Source organism: Lutra lutra, chromosome 8 (assembly GCF_902655055.1).
Source record: "Lutra lutra chromosome 8, mLutLut1.2, whole genome shotgun sequence".
Taxonomy (NCBI): Eukaryota; Metazoa; Chordata; class Mammalia; order Carnivora; family Mustelidae; genus Lutra; species Lutra lutra.
The window spans coordinates 45,224,219-45,246,615 of NC_062285.1; the positions used below are offsets into that span (position 1 = coordinate 45,224,219).

General features: G+C 42.5%; 1 protein-coding gene across 1 annotated transcript in view; it reads left to right on the forward strand.

The window, feature by feature from the left end:
- LOC125106860 (spermatogenesis-associated protein 31E1-like) overlaps positions 1-22,397 on the forward strand; it is a 54,080-nt gene that overhangs the window by 17,787 nt on the left and 13,896 nt on the right. The window contains 4 exon segments of the mRNA XM_047741474.1: positions 1,121-1,332; positions 4,060-4,256; positions 18,288-18,419; positions 21,901-22,042. Coding sequence (XP_047597430.1) covers positions 1,121-1,332; positions 4,060-4,256; positions 18,288-18,419; positions 21,901-22,042 — 683 coding nt within the window.

Consider the following 22,397-nt stretch of genomic DNA (forward strand, 5'->3'; position numbering starts at 1 on the left):
ATTTTCTTAGAAATACATAGAAATTTTAAAATGTGAAAAGAACTCCCAAATTTATTGAGTTTTCTGTTTGTATTATTTTACTAGAGTAAGTTCTATGCACCATGAGTAACAGCTTGGAAAAGTTACGTATTCCGGGTAGCAAGTTATATGCATGTTCATGGCTATACATGAAAATGCAGATTGCACAAAATGCATACTGAAATGTAAAGAAAATAATTTTTTAAAAATCGATAATAACATTTTTGAAAAATTGATTATTCAGCACCATAGTGCCTTAGAGTCATCAATTCATTCATTCATATAATTATTTATTGAATGCTTTATTCAGAACCTCACTTGATACCGTACTATTCAGAGGACCCAATTAATGGAGATTATAGTTGGTGGAAAAAGTGATTAGCAGCCATTTATTAATGAATTTTGAAAATAGCATTGAGAGTTCTCTGAACTAGTTAAAGAATCCAAAATTGGGGAGCAGCAGGGTGACTCAGTCGGTTAAGTGTCTGACCCTTGATCTCAGCTCAGGTCTTGACCTCAGGGTGGTGAGTTCAAACCCCATCTTGGGCTCTATCGGGTGTGGATTCTGCTTAAAAAAAAAAAAAAAAAAAGAATTAAAAATTGGACTGAGTCAGGAAAAAAAGAGGATGTTAAAGATGTAATATGAGGGGCTCACATCTCGAATTATTTATATTAAAGTCTAGCGAAAATAAGCCAAAAACAGTTTATCTATTTAATGTATCATACACATGGATTAACAAACAACTGCTTGGTGAAAAGCGACTATTCTAAATAACGAGAAGGGGATCAATAATGCCAATATCTTTTCTGTACTCACATTTGTCATGCTAGGAAGTACAGAAAAAATATGTCTTCGTATTTACTGCAAGAAAGACCATAAATCTTGAGCAAAGGGGCGCACGACGTCTCTTGTGCGCGTCACTTGAACCTGCGGCAGGCGCGAGGCTGCCTGTGCGCTGGGGAATGGCCCGGCTGGAATGAGCGAGCCGGCCTCAGGGCACGAGGGAGCCCAGCGGACTCTCCAACGCAGCAAGCGCGCGGGAGGCGGGCTGTGTCCCCATGGACTCGGTCCCTTACCCTCTGTGCTCTCGTGTGACACCAGCACCTCCGCCATCAGCTGGAGCAGACCGCCTGCGGGCCTGGCCCCTGCACGGGGCGGGTGACGGGGCGGTCCCACCCCTGGGCAGTCTCTCCCCACCAACAAGTAGGACGTACTCAGGTCAGGACACGAATATTGACTCAGGAAAACCTACCAGGTGGGATCTGGAATCCGAAGATGGGTCCAAGTTTCAGTCCTGCGGGTGGCCGATGCTGGTACTTTGGCCACAGTGGAGTCTGGGACCGGTAAACTGTTATATGGCAAACACTGAAACATGTGCCCCATTCAGTCCCAGGTGGGGACCTGGTCCCATCCGTCTGATTCGACTTTTTCCTAAAAGATCAAGAACTCTGAAGTAATATGGAATTTTCTCGTCTATAATTTTTTTTTCTTTTTTAAAAAAAGATTTTATTTATTTATTTGAGAGAGAGAGAGAGAGAATGGTAGGGGAGAAGCAGACTCCCTGTGGAGCTGGGAGCCCGACGCAGGACTGGATTCGAGGACTCCAGGATCATGGCCTAAGCTGAAGGTAGTGCTTAACCAACTGAGCCACCCGAGTGCCCAAACTTATTTTTTCTCTATAAGTTAATGACATAATTTATTTCCCAAACGTCTATAATTTTTAAAACTTTGTTTCTGATTCTAAAAGTTATTATTCATGGTTATAGGAAAATATTTGGGAAATACAAAATGATTTAAGCAGAAACATATGTCCTTCAAAACCCCAACTCCCATAAATGAGGAGTTAAAGTCTTAGTACTTTTACTTCCAAAGTACTTCAACTTCATTTCTTTACCATGTTAGCATAGCTTTCTATATTGGACATATTTGTAATTAACACCACCGAAATCTGAATGTGACTGCATTTAGAAAGTGGGAATGGGGATTCAATTTTGTTCAGGCAAGCCTCTGTGTTAGCTGAAGGAACTAAGGGGGTGCCCAGGGGACCATCTGCCCCCACCCTCACTTGGTTGAGCATCTGGGTCAGGGACAGTCTCTTGGAGCACAGTGAGGATGCCTAGCTGTGTCCACAGTGAGCAGGAAAGGGTGTGGCAACATCTCGTACCTGCACTCCGGGGTGCCACTCTGGGTTTCCCTGGGGAGGACGCTTTCTGCCACCCACCTGGAGTTGCTGATCCCCCTGCCTCAGCTGCCTATTGAAGGGAACCCCACCGGGTGGGCCGCAGCACATTTTTCTAATTAGATTTCCTGACTGCTCTACAAATGTTGAGTCAACAAGCGTAGTCTTAAAATTCCTCTACTTAGAAATTGAGATCGTGACCACTCATGGTTCTGACCTGTGCCTGGCAGAGTCCTTTCCTTTCCTATCTGCTTCCTCACCCCCACCACTGTTCCTGCCACTGAGGAGGCTTCCCTCCCCACGGATGCAGCTCCCTGTCCCAGGGATGGCTCCCTCCTCCTGGAGGACACCCTCTCCATCGTCAACTAACATCCAAGGACACTCAGTATGGTGTGTCTTAGATGTCTGAGAAGACACATTCAATTTAATATCTTTATCTTAGAGGAAAACATAAAAATATATCTTATGATTGGGTCAGGCAATGACTTCTTAGATATGACACACAAAAGAAGTGAAAAAAAAATAAGTAAATTGGCCTTCATCAAAATTAAAAACCTTTGTGCTGCTATCAAATAATTTGTACTATTAAATAAAGTAGAGACAAACCACAGAATGGGAGAAAATATTTACAAAGCATCTATCTGATAAGAGATTTCTCTCCAGAATAGGTAAGGATCTCATACAATCATATAAAAAAATGGGCAGAAGATATGAACAGACACTTCTCCAATGAAGACATACAAACGGCTATCAGACACATGAAAAAATGTTCATCATCACTAGCCATCATGGAGATTCAAATTAAAACCACATTGAGATACCACCTTACACCAGTTAGAATGGCCAAAATTAGCAAGACAGGAAACAACATGTGTTGGAGGGGATGTGGAGAAAGGGGAACCCTCTTGCACTGTTGGTGGGAATGCAAGTTGGTGCAGCCACTTTGGAAAACAGTGTGGAGATTCCTCAAGAAATTAAAAATAGAGCTTCCCTATGACCCTGCCATTGCACTACTGGGTATTTATCCCAAAGATATAGATGTAGTGAAAAGAAGGGCCATCTGTACTCCAATGTTTATAGCAGCAATGGCCACGGTCGCCAAACTGTGGAAAGAACCAAGATGCCCTTCAACGGACGAATGGATAAGGAAGATGTGGTCCCTATACACTATGGAGTATTATGCCTCCATCAGAAAGGATGAATACCCAACTTTTGTAGCAACACGGACGGGACTGGAAGAGATTATGCTGAGTGAAATCAGTCAAGCAGAGAGAGTCAATTATCATATGGTTTCACTTATTTGTGGAGCATAAGAAATAGCATGGAGGACAAGGGGAGATGGAGAGAAGGGAGTTGAGGGAAATTGGAAGGGGAGGTGAACCATGAGAGACTATGGACTCTGAAAAACAATCTGAGGGTCTTGAAGGGGCGGGGGCTGGGAGGTTGGGGGAACCAGGTGGTGGGTATTGGAGAGGGCACGGATTGCATGGAGCACTGGGTGTGGTGCAAAAACAATGAATACTGTTACGCTGAAAAGAAATAAAAAATTCAAAAAAAAAAAAAAGATCTCATACAAGTCAATAATAAGATAACTAAACCAATGGGAAGTGGGCAAAGAATGTGTATAGACTTCTCTCCAAGGAAAACATACAAATGGTAACTGGCACACACACACACAAAATGTGCAAAATCATTAGTCATTAGGGAAAGGCAAACCAAAACCATAATGAGATACCACTTGAGACACACTAGGACAGATGAAATAAAAAGACATGCAGGTGTTGGTGAAGATATGAAGGAATGAGATCCCTCATACGTTGCTGGCAGGAATATAAAATGATGCATCTTTTTTTCAAAACAGTTTGTTCCTCAGGATGTTAAACATAGATTTATCACAGGATCCAGCAGCCCCACTGGTAAACGTGTCCCCAAGAGGAGTGAGAACAGAGGTCCGCAGGAAAACCTGCACACGAATGTTCACATCAGCATTGTCTATAAGGGCCCCAAAGTGGAAACGATCCAATGTCCATCAACTGATGAAGGCATACAGAAAATATGGTATACTGTCCAATGAAATATTTGGTGTAAGAAGTACTGATGTATCCTACCACGTGGGCGGGTCCTGGAAAATACTATGCCGAAGGAGAGAATCCAGTGAAAAAAAGACCATATGTTCTACGATTCCACTTGCACTGAGTTTCCAGAAGAGGAAAATGTCTAGAGACAGAAAGTGTGTTAATAATATTACTAAGTAGTAATAGTGAGCACAGGACGGAGGGAAGCATAGAGGAGATGGTGTGCCTGCCAGTGAGTGTAAATTTCCTTGGGAAAGGAATGAGAATGTTCTCAAATTAGAGTGTCGTGGAGGTTTTGCACCCTGTAACTATACTTGAAGAACACTGTGCACTTTAAATGTGTGAATTTTATGGTATGCTAATTTGATCTATTACAGTTTTAATCTGGCTTTCCCCACCAGAAACTAATATTTAGAAGAGCTGCCCTTTCCATCTGTTACTTTAGCAAATCAAGTCTCAAGACGTCTGTGGTCCTCAGGAACAATTCATTAAAGAATTACCACACCCTGCCCCAGCACTCTCAGCAATAAGTTATCTTTTGGAGAGCCATGGACTTATGATTAAATCCATAAAAATTTAAGGAGATAAAATAAGAATAATAAAGGGAGATCAATAGTTCTACAATTATCAGCAGAGCTGCAGCATTATTATATTCAAGACATCTACACCTTTAATGAACTTCTGATAAGAAACTATGGATTAATAGTCCACAGTAACTTCAGCTGAGTTGCAGAAGAAAATCTGATTTATAATTGTGTCACTTTTGCCTGTTTTGCAGAATTCTATTCTAGACTGAAGTACCCTATAAAAAGATACACCTGTAATCAACCACCATTGAGAAGAAACATGAAAGAAGCAACCTCATTTACATAACAACATCAATAACAAAAAATCAAAAGATATGACAAGAATTTTTTGAAGTAATGTACAAAGCCTACGTGAGGAAAACTTCTGTTCGACACAGGGTAAGTCTTCTTCATTCTATTTATTCAATTTCTTTTTAGTAATGATACCTAATGCTTTGAAATTTCAAGTGATATTTAATAACCTTAAAGAAGGATGTACAATTTCCATCTGTAACAAACATGACCTAAGTTAAGATGCACAGCTCTCAAAGTACATTTCAATAAATATATTCCCTTCCTGGACTGTCCACTGTGAGGGACTCACTGAATTTTAGACCAAAGTGTATCAGAAGTGACAGTACAATTTAAAAGTCATGCGTTACTTAATAGATATTTTATGAAGACTATTTCTTTTCATCTCCGTAAGAGCTCTAAAAGAAGACAGTATTTCCACTATACGAGCAAGAAAGCTACTTCCAAGATTTGGAAGCTCTGCTCTTGGGTGATGAACTCAGATCTGCCTGTTCCAAAGTCTCTATTCTTCCCACTTTCCACTGTCGGTTGGTGCATTAATCTAATAAATAGTACAGAAAATATGAAAGGGGAGTGCTTTGCTTCTAGGCTCTTTCGACCCTGAAGAAGATTTTCTGTTTTCTTTAGATTCTTACTACTTAATCTCTCAGATCTGAATTATAAATGCAGACTTCTTATCTTCACTATGAAGTTATAGACAGTTTGTGAGCAAAATCAGTAATTCTACATTGTATCTTTTGAAGTACCTAGAACTAGGACGACAGAAGAATAGACCTGACAGATGCACAGAGAAGTCTTTCAAGGAATATGGGTAGAAGGGAAAAGGAATCAATAATAATTTGACTAGGAAAATCTGTCTTAAACAACAGATTTTGTGCAGATATACTCAGTGTAATTGAAATGTCAGTTATTCCTAAGTTAATCTATACATTTAAAGCGATCCCCGTTAAAACACCAGCAGGTTTTCATCTCCCGTTTTTGTTTCAGTGAGTGTTGAGATCCTTTAGTCAAGCCAATTCCGAAGTTCCCATGGGGAAATAGACCAAAAAAACTTTTCATAAGACTCTGAACAACAGAGTGACATTGCCTACCAGGTAGTAAACATTTGCCCCCCTGTCCCTCCTACAAAATGCCTTCATCCTATCCCAACGTCCCCCAAAGTCCTAACCCATTGCGGCATCACCTGTAAGTTCCAAATCTCATCCTCTAAATCATCCACATCAGGCATGAGTATGACTCTGAGTAGAGGTCATGCTCAGAAAGACTCCATCCGTGGACCTGTGAAAAGAGAAAATAGCTATCTTCTTCCAGAATAGCATGGTGAGGCAGGTACGGGATAGACATTCCCATTTCCATAGAGGGAAACTGAAAGGAATAGAGGGTCACCAAGTGAGTCCAAACTCAGAAGAACAAGTTCCATTAAGGCTTGGAAGATCTGCTGAGGCTTGGTGCCCTGTCCCCAGGGCTCTTGGGTTGGTCCTGCTGACCTGGCCCTGAGCCTCTATGACCTTGGTCTCCATGTCCACATGTGTTTCTTGGAGTCATTCATCCTTGTTCCTGAAGGACAGCCAGTGTTTTCCCGCAGGTAGCTCTGGAAGCCCACTTCCTGCTTCTAGAATCTCACAAGTTTTGGACAGCCTCCCTTCATTTCTTCCTGTCTCTGTTCCTTCAGGAGAAGCTGGTGGTGTTTCTGCTGATGCAACACTCCATAAAACTGTGCTGGTCTGTGGTGTACATCATGGGGACCCATGCTGTCAGGTCCCTCCTGCCAAACCCCATCTCTGTTCCTGGCTCTGCTGAAATGTTTGAGTGGATCCATTGGGGCCCCGTCTCATCTCTTCAGCAAGAAGGTTGCCCAGCCTCACCCTTGGCCCTCTCTCCTGAGCGTACTTCATCAGCCACGGATGGTCTTATTTTCCCAAGGGATTGGCTTGGGGCCTCCCAGTCAAGCGCTAGTCTGTCTTTGCTGAGCAAGCCCTCCTCAATTTATCTCCTTCCTCACACATTGCTACAAGCCGAGTGGAGCCTTGCTTGGAAATCTCTTCAGTTATCCTCAGGATCTCCTCAGCTAAATCTCAGCTAAATCTCTCCATATTTGCCACTCATAAATTCTGTGTTCCACCGAACAAAAGAACACAGTTCAGTTGAGTTTTCTGCCACTTTGTAACAAAGAAGACCTTTTCTCCAATTTCAAATAACATGTTCCTCCTTTCCTTTTAAGACCTCACCAGAAGCACCTTTAACATTTCTATTTCTGCCAAGATTCTGGTCATCAACAACTTGATGTTCACAATGAGAAACTTTCTCTGCCGTGCTTCTTCCCGAGTTGTCACCAGAATCCCCCTTAACATCCATTTTTCCTTCCCAGTTCCAAAGCCACTTTCCTTGGGCGCTGCCATAACAAACTGTCACAAACTTGGTGCCTGAACAGAAGTGTTAAGGTTGTGACAGGGTTAGGGCAGGCTGTTCCTTCTGGAGGCTCTGAGGCAATCATTTGTTCCACACTGTCTCCTGGTTTCTGGGGGCTGCCAGCAACCCTTGACCTTTCTTGAACTGTTGATATATCGCTTCCATCTCTGCCCCTGTCTCCACATGGCATTCTCCTTTGTGTTTCTGTGTGTCCTTTTCTGCCTCCTACAAGGGCAATCTCATCTGATTTAGTTCCTGTGCTAATCTAATGGGATCTCATCTTGATTTTTTACTGTACTAATATGCTGTCCAGACCCTACTGCCAATAAAGTTACATTCCGAGGTTCTGAGAGGATAGGAATTTTGAGGGACACTCTTCAACCCACTATAGTAAATTAGACTTCAAACAAACTGTTAGTAAACAAACAAAAAAAAAACCAACCAAACAAACAAACAAACAAACAAAAAACTTGTCCAGAGCTTGCCCATACAAGATAGCACTAGGGCTTGTTTCTCCTGCTGGAATTTTCTGAGTGAGCTCCTCTAGCCTGATTTGGCCAGATGAAAAGTCGTGTTATCCACAGAGTGATTTAGACTGATCCTTCCCTTCTGTCAGGTAAATTACGATTTTGTCTCCGGCTCCCAGCATTAAATTTTCCTTTTGCTTTGGCTGACTTCTGGAGTGATAACGCCGCAGTGCTGAACACATCGATGCTGCTGTGTACATCAGGCTGTATGGCCCCCTTGAGGGGTTGCTGGGACTTTCTTGGGAATCATAACAGCCAATCTCATTCACTTTTTCACACCATGTTTACTACTATTTTCTAGACTCCAGCTACTTCTACCAATTTGCTGCATTTCCATCCACATAGAAAGTCTATTTCTCCCTCTCTTAGTCTCTGTGGCATACAGGAAACCTGTATCCCACTCTTCCCTTTTGTAGCACTGATGTGACTGGACGTTCCCTGAAGCAGACTTCCAGCCCTCCTGCCTCTTCCTCCTTAGATCCGCCAGTTATGAAGACATCCGTCTTATGGCAGACCTTATTATGAGGTCCAGTGCAACACTTGCAGCTTCCATAAAGCTGGTTTAAAAATAACTGTATCTCTCTCTGTTTCATGAGATAAGCAGCTGATTGTCTTAAGGATTCCAATACCATAGGTTGCATCTTACTCCATTGTGCTGTTACTAATGTTAATGTTACTTACAGTGGTGTTTGTTTTCTGATACAAAATCAGTTTTAAGAAACTTCTTATAGTTAGGGGTATAGAAGCAATTTTGAGGGTCAACTTCCTTATATCTGTCTTTCCTCAAATGCCTGGACATGTAACATACATACCAAAATGCAGCCATGGGGCGCCTGGGTGGCTCAGTCGGTGAAGCGTCCAACTCTTGATTTCAGGTCAGGTTATGATCTCATGCTCATGAGACTGAGCCCTGTGCCCAGGCCTGAGCTGGGCATGGAGCCTGCTTAAGATTCTCTCTCCCTTTGCCCCTTTGCCCCTCTGCCCCTCCCCGCTTCCTCTTTCTCCCTTCCTCTCTTAAAAAAAAAAAAATGCAGCCACAAATGTCATATACTACACTGATCTACTTCCAGACTCAGAGCTCTGTTCTTTTTTCCCAACCAGATCTGTTTCCATCTTGTCCAGAGCCACATGACTATCAATGAAGCGTCTAGGCAGGACTCCCTGAAGACGGTGGGTGCTGCAACCTTACTTCCATGAGAGAAATGTCAGTGGTGTTTGATGCATCAACAAAGTATGTGTGCATTCCACTTTGATGCAGTTTGAGAGAAGACATGAGAATGGGTGACTCGGTGCAGCACCCAACGGAGTAAAACATAACAGTTTAAGGTAACCACTACTACTACTTGGTTACCGCTCTACAGTAGTTGTAGGTCAAGGACATATTTGAGAATTGTAGCAAAAATGAGTGGTTTTGGTTTTGAACTGCTAGAACGATTGTCGGAAAGACTCCTGTAATCATATCATGAGGCTCCAGCCCCACCGTGTCCACCTTCCTTTGTCCTTTTATCTGAAGGGGAAAATAAGTTTCTAATAAAAAAAAAAAAAAACATCAATTGTTTTGGAGCTACTATTTCTTGCAGTGGAATGCAGATCCTAATTAATTCACCGCCATTTTTCGCTTCTCTTCCAAGAATAGCTCTTAAGCTTGCATAGTAATTACTGAAAATGTCAATATAATTTCACTGTAATTCTTCCTGAGATGTATATAGATAAAACCAATCAACATTACATTGTATAAGTGTATGCAATTTCATTTAAAACAGTCATGCGAAGCCATATATTCTATATTCTCATATAAAACATCAATAAAACACGTTCCTTGTAAATAAAAGACAAAAAATATATTAAAACTAAATAAATATTTATCAGGGGTGGGAGGTGGATGAAATTGGTAAACTGTTCTCATTTTTCAATTTAAATAAATGGAATTTAAAGATAAATTTAAATAAATTTAAATTTAAATAAAGGAGATTTTTGCCTTAAAATTGTTTCTACCTGTAACTTTTAAATAGCTTTAGTTGGGCTAAATTTGAATAGTAGAAAACTTGGAAATGTCCTGATTAAGTGCTTTTTGGTTTGACTCTAATTAAGTATTCATTTGCTTGTGATTTTCACATATGGGCAGGTATGGATTTATTAATTGCAAAAACGCTGTTGAACTGGTGCATCTGAAAATGTTCAGGGAAGACCCATAGTTCGAAGGAAGAAGGACTTTTCCAAGCTGTGGGCTTCATTTTGTCCTTTCAAAGGACAATCACCCTGCTGTTTTGGGGTTTTCTCCCCCTATGTATGTGGTCATCTCACATCAAGTTAGAAAGATACTGCACAGTGATGGTGACAATATACTCATGTGTGTGTGAATAAAGGGACAGTGCCGGTGGAGCTAGGTCCCACAGCTGAAAGGCTAAGCTATTCTCCTCTCTTTCTCTCTGTGTTGTCGCTGCATGGAGAAGAAGGGCATTTCAGTGCATTTGGACACATGTTGCACAATGAAAACACAAACTAAATGCTTCTTAGAATAGTCAGATTATTTAAAATATGGACCATAAAAATATAAATGAAAGTAAAGTAAAATACATTTGAAATGGAATACAACAAAGTAAAATGTGGACCATAGACACATAACGACACATGACGACTTGCAGAGGGAACATGCATCTTCTTTAGCGATTACACCCACGAGTGTGAGTGAAGGAGCACAGAGCAGAATTGAGGAGATGAAACCCAGAATTATTTTTTTCAGCCTTTCTCTCTCCACAGCCCCCTCCCCGAAAGAATCCAAAGCAGACTTAATGCACAAAAACCCTCCTATGAATAAAGGTGGTTCCTACCTAATGACAAAATGTCCAATTCACCAGGAAGATCCAACTATGAACGTGTCCACACCTAACACAGTCTCGAAATGCATAAAGCAAAAGTTAACAGAGCTAGGAGCAGAAATGGACAAATGAGGAGACCAACCACCACCACCGCAAAACAGGCAAGGGATAAGCTTCGAATCCTGACAATTCTAACTGAGATATTGTGGAAAAGAAGTGTTCTCAGAAGAGGAAGGGTATTTGAAAGCCAAATGGGAAAACATATTAAAAGATGCAGAGAATCTGGCATGGCGGAGAGGTAAGGCCAAGGGCTGATCAGAGGGAAATTTAAAGAGTATTAGCAAGGGAACCTTGACTCAGAGGGGATGGACTTTGGCATGTGGCTAGGGAAAATATCCTTAAGGACTGCAGGAAACAGACCCAGGATAAAGTGAGGACATTCATTGTGCAGTGTGTCTGTCCTAAAAGTTTTTAGTAAAGATTGAGACCAAAATCCAGGGCAGGAGAGAAACAGTCCTTCCCAAGAGATTGCACTGACAGGAGGAAACCCAGCAACACATACATTCTGAAAGGTTCCAAACAAAAAGAGTGGGAATTCGTTGGCTGGGACTACATAGGACAAAAGTGGGAGAGGCAGAGTTAAGGGGAGTGGTTTATGGCCCTTAGAACAAAGCAAAGGAGAAGGAGAAGAATTCCATCCTGAGACTTAGGACTTTCTGAAACATGAAAGTTTCCAACTGTGTGAAGAAAAAGAAAATACAGAGCTGGAAAACACAATGTGCAGGAGAATGGGAGGGCCAATTGGGTGACGTGAGAACAAAGATCATTTGAGTATTCCATAAAGAAGAAATTGATGTTCAGTGTTTGGGAACATGTAGTTGACATCAGATTCTTAGGGGATTTTGAAAATGTTATGGGAGAGGCACCTGGGTGGCTGAGTGGGTTAAAGCCTTTTGCCTTCCGCTCAGGTCATGATCCCAGGGTCCTGGGATTGAGCCCCACATTGGGCTCTCTGCTCAGCAGGGAGCCTGCTTCCTCCTCTCTCTGCCTGCCTCTCTACCTACTTGTAATCTCTGTCTGTCAAATAAATAAATAAATAAATAAAAAGAAATGTTAGGGGGGAAAACCCTCTGGAACCAACTTATTTCATTCAACCTCATTTATGCAGACTCTACTCAAACGGCCGACTTGGTTTTGCAGTGCACACCAGTGGATAGTGGTACCTCCCTGTCTGAGACAGGAGTCAGACATGTAAATACTTCGGGACAATAAAATGTTACATGATCTGTGAAAAAATATACACACAGTCCTGCCAGTGAGGAGAGGTAAGTTTATGTGATGGCACAAAAATTCCAAAGGTCTTCGTCGTTAAAGAATGAAAGTTATGGGGTGCCTGGGTGGCTCAGTGGCTTAAAGCCTCTGCCTTTGGCTCAGGTCATGATCTCAGAGTCGTGGGATCGAGCCCCGCATGGGGCTCTCTGCTCAGCAGGGAGCCTGCTTCCCCCTCTCTGCCTGCCTCTCTGCCTCCTTGTGATCTCTCTCTCTGTCAAATGAATAAATAAAATCTTTAAAAAAAAAAAGAAGAATGAAAGTTATTTCTTATTCATTTGTCAAATGCAAGCCGGCAAGGACAAGCAGGCAAGATGTCATTCAACTGGTAAGAAAAGATTTAATGTCCAGTGATTTTGTTGTTGTTGTTGTCTGTCATTGAGAAGGGTGGCATTTGTCTAAAAAAATCACTCTGAGAGCTTTGCCCTGTACTGTATGGAGGTGTGTAACAGCAGCCCAACAGCAGTAAATCGTGTGCTTCAACATGAAATTGGCTTGAATATTTAGATGAAGAGAAGAGTTTGTTTTTAAACTTGAAGGGAACACATCCTACCAACAAAAAGAAGGGAGGGGGCGCAATGGACATTTGTTACAACCATAATCTCGGTATTAGAAATATGTCAAGTAATAATCTGTTCTAAAAAGATACCGAGATCCAACTGTGCTGTCCTGAAACAATAAAAAAGCGATTTTTCTCTTTTCTCTGCCTCCTTCTGCAAGTGTGCTTCATTACTACACGTCTGGGTGGCATGGCCCTTTTGTTCCTTCATGGAAGTGGCCATCTCAGGTTGCTATTTTGTGCAGGAGATGAATCACATGGGAGCCGGGAGGGGAAGCATTTTAGTCCCATTTTAACTTCCTCAGGAAGAACTCTTCCCCAGGTCATCCGACCTGGGGTCAGGTGTCACTTTATAGTGTGGCACCTGCTGTGAAGATCAGGGGGATGGAAGGGGTTGCCAAAAATTCACGGATGAAGGGGGTAAAAAGTTTCTCCCAGAAAGGGAACTGAGACAGCTAGAATAATAAATATCCAGGTGAGGGGCAGGGGGCACAGTGCCACCAGCCAGAAGAGAAGGTGAACTGCCATGGCATTACCAGGTCCTTGGAATGTTCCCAGCAGTAAGCCAGAGGGGGTGGGGAAGGGTAGAGGGTGGGGGTAACAGGTCACTGTTAGACCGAGGGGCTCCTCCTCCTCTCCTGGGGGAGCTTGAGACCCAATTTAATGAGTGCTCCTTGTGTCAGCAGGACAGGGACACCTTCTCTCCCAACGCCCGTATTTACTCTCCTCTTCCTCCTGCTCCTCAACAGACACATTGACCTGAACTTTGCCCAATGCTTCCCACTGTGTACTGTGGTTTCCTGCACCTTTAACTTTCTTAGTTTTCTATATTTAGAAGATATTTTCTTGCCTCCTGAAATCACAGATGATCCCTGGGTTTATATCTAAATAAGTCAGAAAGAAGATTTTCATCAACTCAGGAATGTTCTTCTTGGCACCCAACACTCTCGTGGCTTATTCTGAAATCTGAAGAAAGTGACGGTATCCAGCCTTTTTCTCACAGGAAGCTAAGGAATCTGCCACGGAAAGAAATTCTGCTATTTAGCGTGACTGTTCCTCTTTCAATTGTTTTCAGAACTTTGGTGTCACTGGTGTGTTCTCCCTGTGTGACCCCCATTCTAGCAGAGGATTAGTCATGAACAATGAAAAGAAGCAGGCAGGAAGCTTGGAGGAGATGCACAAGAATACATAAAGAAAGCAACATATTTGCATTATTGGTTTTTTCCCACTTTGTTTTTTTACATTCACTATTTAAAGTATACTTCTTACAGAGAGAAGGGCAGCAAAACACAACCACTTTTTACAGCTAATTTGCAAATGGAAAGTGTTAATTTGAGGCTCTCAAAGTTTCTAATTAACCTGTAAAATTCCTTCTGCTATTGGGGTCTGAATTTTTATTTCTTTTTTTGTTGTTGTTGTTGTATCTCTAATTATAGACTGTAAGCTAAAGGTTTTTTTTTTTTTTAATTTCAAGAGCATTATAAAAGAAAACCACCAAAGTTTTAAAAATATAAATGGCATCCTAAGATTCGGTTGATGCAAATACTATTAGATAATTTGGTTTCACTGTGAAATGAAAACTTCTAACGAAAATGACTGAGCCTTTACTTTATGGATTGGAATTTAGGGAAAATAATCTCAAATATTGATAAGATTTACCTAATCATGGGCATAATTCCAGCGGTTGGTAATGATATACAAATTTCTTATTTTTATCCAAGTAGCACAAGAAAATGGCAAAAAGTGCGGGTTAGCACTCTATTTTTATGAAAAGATTCATTTATTTATTTGAGAGAGAGAGAGAGAGAGAGAGGAGAGGAAGCATAGGGGGAGGGGCAGAGGGAAAGGGCAAGAGAATCCCGAGCGGACTCCCCACTAAGCACAGAGTATAATGCAGGGCTGGATCCTATGACCTGAGATCCTGACCTGAGCATAAATCAAGAGCTGGATGCTTGATGGACTGAGCCCCCCAGGCACTCCCTCCATCTTTTGAATATACATCCAGGACTGGCTTTTAGGATCACAGTCTTGCATAATAGGTAAGAAGCTGAAATAATGGCCGAGTCGGAAATTAAGGCAATAGCAATTCATTGACTAACTCTCATATATCAAGCACGTAGACACCCCTTGTCACAGCACTGCTGACCCTTACTACTTCATTATTTACCACATTCATACGTACCGAGCTAATACAGCATCCAGAGCCGGTAGATGTATCTACATCCTGAAGTCACCCAATTTTAGCGTACAAGTCAGTAATGCCTAGTCACTCTGGAGTGCCGTCACTATGACCACCATCCCGTTTGAGAGCATAAAGAGGCTCTCGATCCTGTGCTGTTGGCTTCATTCCCACTCCAAGCCTAAGTGAGGGCTAATGTTCTTCCTGTCTCTACAGGCTTGCCTTTTATGGACACTTTATATAAATGGAATTTCACAATCTGTACTTTTAAAAATGTACTTAGCCTGATATGTTTTGAGGTTCATCTCCATTGTAGGATGCATGGGCACTTAGATTATTTCTACTTTTTGGCTCTTCCGAATCATGCTGCCATGAACATTCATGCACGCATCTCTGTACAGACACATATTTTCATTTATCTTGGATGGATATTCAGGAAAGTAATTGCTGGGTGATCTAGTAAATTCACATCTTCATTTTCAAATAAGTGACAGATTGTTTTCCACGGTGGCTGCAACTTTTTGTGTTCCCATGAGCAATGAATGAGGGTTCCAATTTCTCCACAGCCTCTCCAACACTCATTCTTGACTTATATTTTTTCACTTAATTTTTAAAAATTTTACTTATTTATTTGATAGAGAGAAAGAAAGTACAAGCGGAGGAGCAGAAGGAAGAGGGAGAAGCAGACTCTTCTCTGAGCAGAGAGCCCAACGTGGGGCTCGATCCCAGGACCCAGGATCATGACCTGAGAAGGCAGATGCTTCACCCACTGAGCCACCCAGGCGCCCCTGTCTTTTTTGCTGCAGTCATCCTTGCGATTATGAAGTGGCATCACATTGTGGTTTTTATTTTCATTTCTCTGATGGGTAATAATATTGAGAATTCTGCCCTGGGCTCCTTGGCCATTCTATATATATGTGCACTGATGAAATGTCTATTCAAAATTTTAGCTTATATTTTATCGCCTTTTTGTCTTCTGATAATTGAGCTGTAAGCCTTTAGAATCTATTTGGGATGCAAGTAATTTGTCATACATATGTTTTCAACATCTTTTCTTCCCATCTGGGACTTGTTTTTCACTTAATAATGGTGTTCTTGAAGTTCAAAATGTTTTCACTTTTATGAATGCGAATTTGTCTTTAAACATGTGTGTTCCTGGGGTTGTAGTAAGACTGTCTAACCTAAGTCCCTACTCTGCTGAAAGTGGAAACTGAGGTTTCATGGGGCCCAGGAGATGCTCGAGGGCACGCATGTGTTCATGGGCAAGATGTTGTCCCTATGCCATCTCTCCTCTGTGCTCACTGCTGCCAGGGTGGAATTCATGGGAGCCCACAGGGGGACCTCTGGCCCTGGCCTTGTGATTTCCACGGCGGTGGACATATTTTGAGTGACTCAAGCCCAGGAAGAAGGAACAGACCTGTCTTCCCAGAAAACACCTCTAGCTTCTACTGTACAATGTGAAATAAATGTTCTATGAGCAAATACATCCTATAAGAAAGTTTCTGATGATGCCTTCATCACCCTAAAGTAAAACGAACAATGCTCTTCTCTGATTTTAAGATCTAAAAAGTATAAATGTAAGTAAAAAAATTGGCCTTTAAGCCTTTTTAAAAAATCTTCTATAAGAACAAATTCTAGGGGTGCCTGGCTCAGTCAGTTGAGCGTCGGGCTCTTGATTTTGACTCAGATCATGATCTCAGGGTCGTGAGATGGAGCTCCTCGTTGGGCTCTGTGTGGGGATGGAGTCTGCTTCTCTCTCTTGCTCTCTCTTTCCCCCACTCATGCATGTGGTCTCTCTCTCTAAAATAAATAAATAAATCTTTAAAACTATTCTATAGGAAAACCATGGGACTAACTGTTGAGTTTAAAGTAATCAAAAATTTCAACTGCATTCCCCAAATTAGAAAAACTATTATAATGTGCCAATAATTAAGGTCAGTCCCAGTGTATGTCGGTTTAATGTTAAAACTAACTAAGGAGACTTTATGAAGAATACGTGGAGGAGACTAGTTCATGTTGTGCATTTAGGGAGCATTTCAAAAATGTCCTTGTGGCAGGCGGCCTCGAAGGTGACCCCAATGACCCCTACATGCTTGTATCCCCACCCCCTGTAGTCCCCCCACCTCCTGGACATGGGCTAGGCTGACTGACCTGCTTCTAACAAATACAAAGCAGAAGCGCGCACACAGCACTGCCAAGGTAGGTGTCAACATGACATCGGCATCCCCGGCCCTCCCTCTCTTGAGCACTTGCTCTGGAAGAAGCCAGCGGCCATGTTGTGAGCTGCCCCACAGACATGCCCCGTAAGTAAGGCCCTGTTGTCTCTGGCCCACAGCCAGAAAGCACCTGGGGCCAGGGAGTGCCAGCCACCAGTCCTGGGAGTGATCAGGTCTCTCAAGGGATCCTCATCTCTGAACCCACAGGAAAAAGTCGTATCCTTTAAGTCAGTATGACTTTTGGATAAACCACATATTCAAATTAAGTGGAGTTCAGTGAAACCAGGAGCAGGTGAGAGGACTTTAAGCATCTCATCATGATCCAAGTACGCTACAGGTAAGTTCTAATGAGAAGTGCTGTCAGCAGCAGCTGTCACTCCACCAATCTCTGTGGGGGTGGGTGAGCTAGGATCCTGCCGTGACGACACTAGACTTGAGGCAACCCCTGGCATCTTACTTATTGGAGGGCTGCACAAGGATATCTCGTTCATTCAAACTGCACATTTGTAATTCTTGACAGACAGACAGTTAGAGGTAAGGGTTTCATTTATATTCTTATGACCAGCAGTCGTGTAGCATAGGGCACAACTTAAGATCGAGCAATTAGAGGGAGTGAGATTTCTTGTAACTTATCGCTCTTCAGTTATGTTATCAGGAATGAATCTAATGACTCCACATGATGAGCATCACAATAACGAGGACGGAAATAAACAGGGCATCTTATGAAGCAGCGTTTCTCAAGCGCCACATCTTTTTTTAGAAAACCAAAATCCCTCTCTCCACCCCCAAACTATTGGACCGTAGAGAAAAAAAAAAAATCCCCATTTTTTTCAAGAATGACATTTGGCTACCAGGACATCATCAGGATAGATCAGGGTGCTGACTGAGAGGCCAGTTTCAAAGGGAAGAATTCTGTCTTTGTAGTATAAACAGTGAGGTCATGCATCTAGCAAAACAAAAACACTCCAGTAAATCGGGTTTTTAAAATAGTTTCTTTTTACATCATTATGAAAGATTTTCTGAAAGAAGAGGTAGAAGGAGTTTGGATGGGACATTTATGACTCATGTATTTTTGTTTTGTTTCGTTTTGTTTTACAGTGGGTTCAATACCTCTCAGAGCACACATGTTCTCTACAATCAGGCAGGTCTGGGAACAGCCTCCCCTGGCTCCTCTTTTGAAATGTGGTATTGTCGGAGTCTCGCCAGTTCCCAGATCGTAGAGGAGCTGAGGTGAAGGGCGTGAGGATGAGGGCTGGCCCATCCATGACTTGGGTTCACGGACGAGAAGCGCAGAGCCTGTGTGAAGGGGTGAGGGCCCAGGGGCCATTCTGATGGATCAGGACTTGGAGGAGCCCGAGTGAGAAGTTCTCGGGAGAAGGGAAGGATTGAAACAAATTTTCCCTTCCTCCCCCAGTGAGGGTGTGTGTTTCTCTTCCTATTTCTTCACGTTTCTGAAAACATTTTGAGTTGTCTGTTTTTCATTTCTGCTGCAAGAGCAAATTTTCTATCAAATAAAAATGTGAACTGAGAAAATTAATAACCAAGAGAGAAGGGGTGAGGTGGGAAGAGGTCTACACAGAATGACCTGCCAGGCTCAGCCTGACCTTCCATCTTGGTGTCTCACAATTTGGTCGTGAGGGAGGCTCCGGGGCCTCTAGGGCATTTTGCTGTCCTCTCCAACTGCAGACATCTTTAATCATCTTTCCCTTCTTCTCTGTACTCCAGTCCTCCCCGTGTTACAGTCAGAGATGGCCCCATTTCCCCTGGATTTCTAGGGTGGAGTCATCTGGCTGTTTCCTTTTACTCATGCCCTTTATTCAGCTGTCCTGTTTGCCCTTAACTCCCCATACCCTGACCCCTACAGAAGCAGAGACCATGCAGGACGACATCAGGAGGAGCTTGGTGAGGACCAGGCCTGGGAAATAACTCTGGATCGAAGGAGGAGGTTTTGAGTAACACTTCAGAGAGGGACCCCTGGAAAGGGCCACGAGGAGGGAGGTGTCAATGCCCTGTAAAGTACTATCATTCTGGCTATTCAACGTGAATATCTACAATCCGCACAGCTGGGTTATGAAAAAGGAGCATATTGTACAAACACATCGAGAGAATTGCTTTACTGCATTTCTACTATAGGTATAAAAATTGTATTTAAAATTCTATGAACACAATTATATATTTTAATTTTCTTTTCAGTAATGTGTATTTTATCTCCTTAAAAGTACTTTTTCTGGGGGCACCTGGGTGGCTCAGTTGGTTAAGCATCTGGCTCTTGGTTTCAGCTCGGGTCATGCTCTCAGGGTCGTGGGATTGTGCCCCGAGTCGGGCTCTGTGCTCAGAGGGGAGTCTGCTTGAAGACTCTCTCTCCCTCTCCCTCTGACACTCCAGCTCATGCTCTGTCTCTCTTTCAAATAAAGAAATCTTAAAACAAAACTGAACAAAACAAAACCTTTTCTGGCTACTGTACGTATGCCCAAGGTTGTTAACCCAGAAACCACTGGCCTGAAGCCGCACACATTTGGTCTGATGCACCGCTGCTTTCAGCTCTTGTGGGCTCCGTTCACCCATCTATTGGTCAGGGTCACAGATTCTCAGAGGCTTTGCCACGACATCCCAGGGGCCCGGAGTAGCCACATCATGGCATGAGATCCATATGATTGGAGAAACCACAGTCCAACTCCAGAAAAAGAGTCACGGGGCATGTATCAAGGCAGAAATCGAATTTTATGTTTGCATTTTAGGTTTAGGAACAATCAGAAGTACTTGTATTTGCACTGGCTTGTTGTCACCAGGGTAGCAGGCAGGCAGCAGAGAAACACTATCTCAAAAGCTAAAAATCTCACTAAATCCTTAAGATGTTATGAAATAAATCTTTGATTCTGGTGCACAAAGCAGTCCCTGGAATGTTTCCTGTGCCCTGTGTAATACTCTCTAGCAGATAGGGCTTACTTTTTGGTGTTATTACTTACGTTCCTTTCCCCCAGTTTTTGGTTGACTTTATTATTTTGCTTTATTTTTAAAGCTTACAAAATGAGGGGTGTAAGTTATGCAGAAGACATAAGGGATAAAAATAAAGGAACACCCACGCGTAACCCCTCTGCCTAAGAAAGAAAACTCACCCATGTCTTTGCAGACCTTTATTGGTCTATCTCTACTCCCATCCTGTTGGTTATCCCCATTGCTCCTCCTCATTGTTTGATGGGAATATACAGCCGAATAAGCTATTGCTTTGATGTGTAGATCTTGAACTTCAAATAGAGGGAATCATTTACTGCGTGTATTCTTTGGCTTGCTTTCTGGCTCAGTATCATGTTGATAATATTAACTCTCATAAACTTTCATTGTGGTCTATGGTCATTGCTTTATTATATCTCATCATAAAATTATATTAAGCAAATGTATCCATTCTAGATGATTGGATTTGGTCTTTCCCCCATTTTTCATATTACAGTGAAAACAGCTATGCATCTTCTTAGGATCTTGGAGATGAGGCTGAAATTTCTTTAGAGTGTATACAGTAAGAATGGCTGTGTCCAAAATTTGACACATCTTCACAGCTACGAAGCTACGACAAACTGTTTTCTGAGGTGACTGCATCCTCATGAGCAGTTAAAAGGCTCTGGAGGTCCATGTTGCTAGGTAGAGTTGATGGTGTCACTCTTTTTAATTGTGTCCAAATTGGTGGTTGGGAAATGGGATCTCTCTATGTTTTAATCTTCATTCCCTTCATTACTAAGGCAGCAAACAAAGAAAAATAATTTTATTTAGGCAAACCAAGGAGGAAAAGATGGGAGGGGGCTACCTCGGATGAAGGATCGAAGCAGGGGTCTCCTGTGGAGGGTCATGTATGTAGACATGAGAGATGAGATGGGCTGTGTCAGGTAACCAGCTGTGGGCAGGGGGCTGCAGACAGAGGGAGTGGTTTCTAGCAGTTCCAAGAGGCAAAACCCTCTTTCCTTTTAAGTGCTGTAAGTAAGTATTCTTAGCTGGTAAATTAGAGACCTGGCCAGACAGTTCTTATCTAGATTAGGAGACTAGGGAGAAAAGGGAGAGAGTAGGGAGGCATACATGGTGCCTATTTATTCTCTTAACTGGGATGCACTGTAAGAAAAGGAAACTCACACATAAAAACAAATTTTTAAAATACCTGAGAAGAATTAATCTGACATGAATCATGCAACATCTTAAGCTTAAAAGAATCATTAAGAGCTTTCTAGATTTGGAGAAATATATACACATATATAGTCTGTCATACTTAAGATCTGCATGACTTGCCTGTGTTAAATCTAGATGAAGCATCTCTAGCCCTTTGGACATGCTCCTTATTGTTCCCAAGTTTCCGTTATATGTAGTTGCAATGGGTCGTTCACTATCTGAGGTGAAAACCAGTCCTTGCTTTCCTGCCTTGACTGTTGAGTTGAGCTGAGTGTCCCCGTTCACTTCCTGGAAAAGGACTTTAATGATCAGTGGAGTCCAGAAGAGCCCAATGGGGAACCTTTCTAGTTTTTCTTAGTCACTTTGCATTCTCTTGGCGACAGATGCCGGGATGGAATCAGTCATGTGGATGATTTGCCAGGGAGATGCCTGTGGAGAATGAGGAAGCAGGAGTAGGAGTGGAAAGCGTTCCGACTGCGATGCAGGTCTGACGATCGAAAAAGGAGAGAGGATGAGGCAGGATTGGGCAAGAGGAACCTCGGACTTGACTGCGGTTCAGAGACAGCTTCAGCCAGGCTGATGCGGAGTCCAGAGTAAAGGCCGCCCACCAGGGAGACCCCACGTTAGGCCAGGAGAGCCCTACTCCACCATCCAGTCATTGGCTGAGAGAAGTCTTGGGAGAATATGGCCCCAGGATGGAGGTGAGTAGGGGCCCGAAAGTTCCAGAGGTACCGCGGCTGGAGGCTATCACTTTCCCACGCCCCTCACAACTAGTTCTTTGGAAAGGAAGAGCTGAAAAATTTACCTCCATAGCTGCCTCACTAAGAAATATAAACCTATTAAACTTGCCATACGAAGAGGCTCACAGTCTTCAATGTCTGCATAACAATGAAATACCACAAATGCATCGGGCTCCTACACTACACACAGGCCTACCAGTTATGACATCCAAGGCCATCTCACTGGTGTTCCTAATGACATCGAAATGAAATGAGGTTTATTTGCCTGGCTCAAGTGATTGTTTTTTAAAACTTTGTGTTGTTTACAAACAAATTA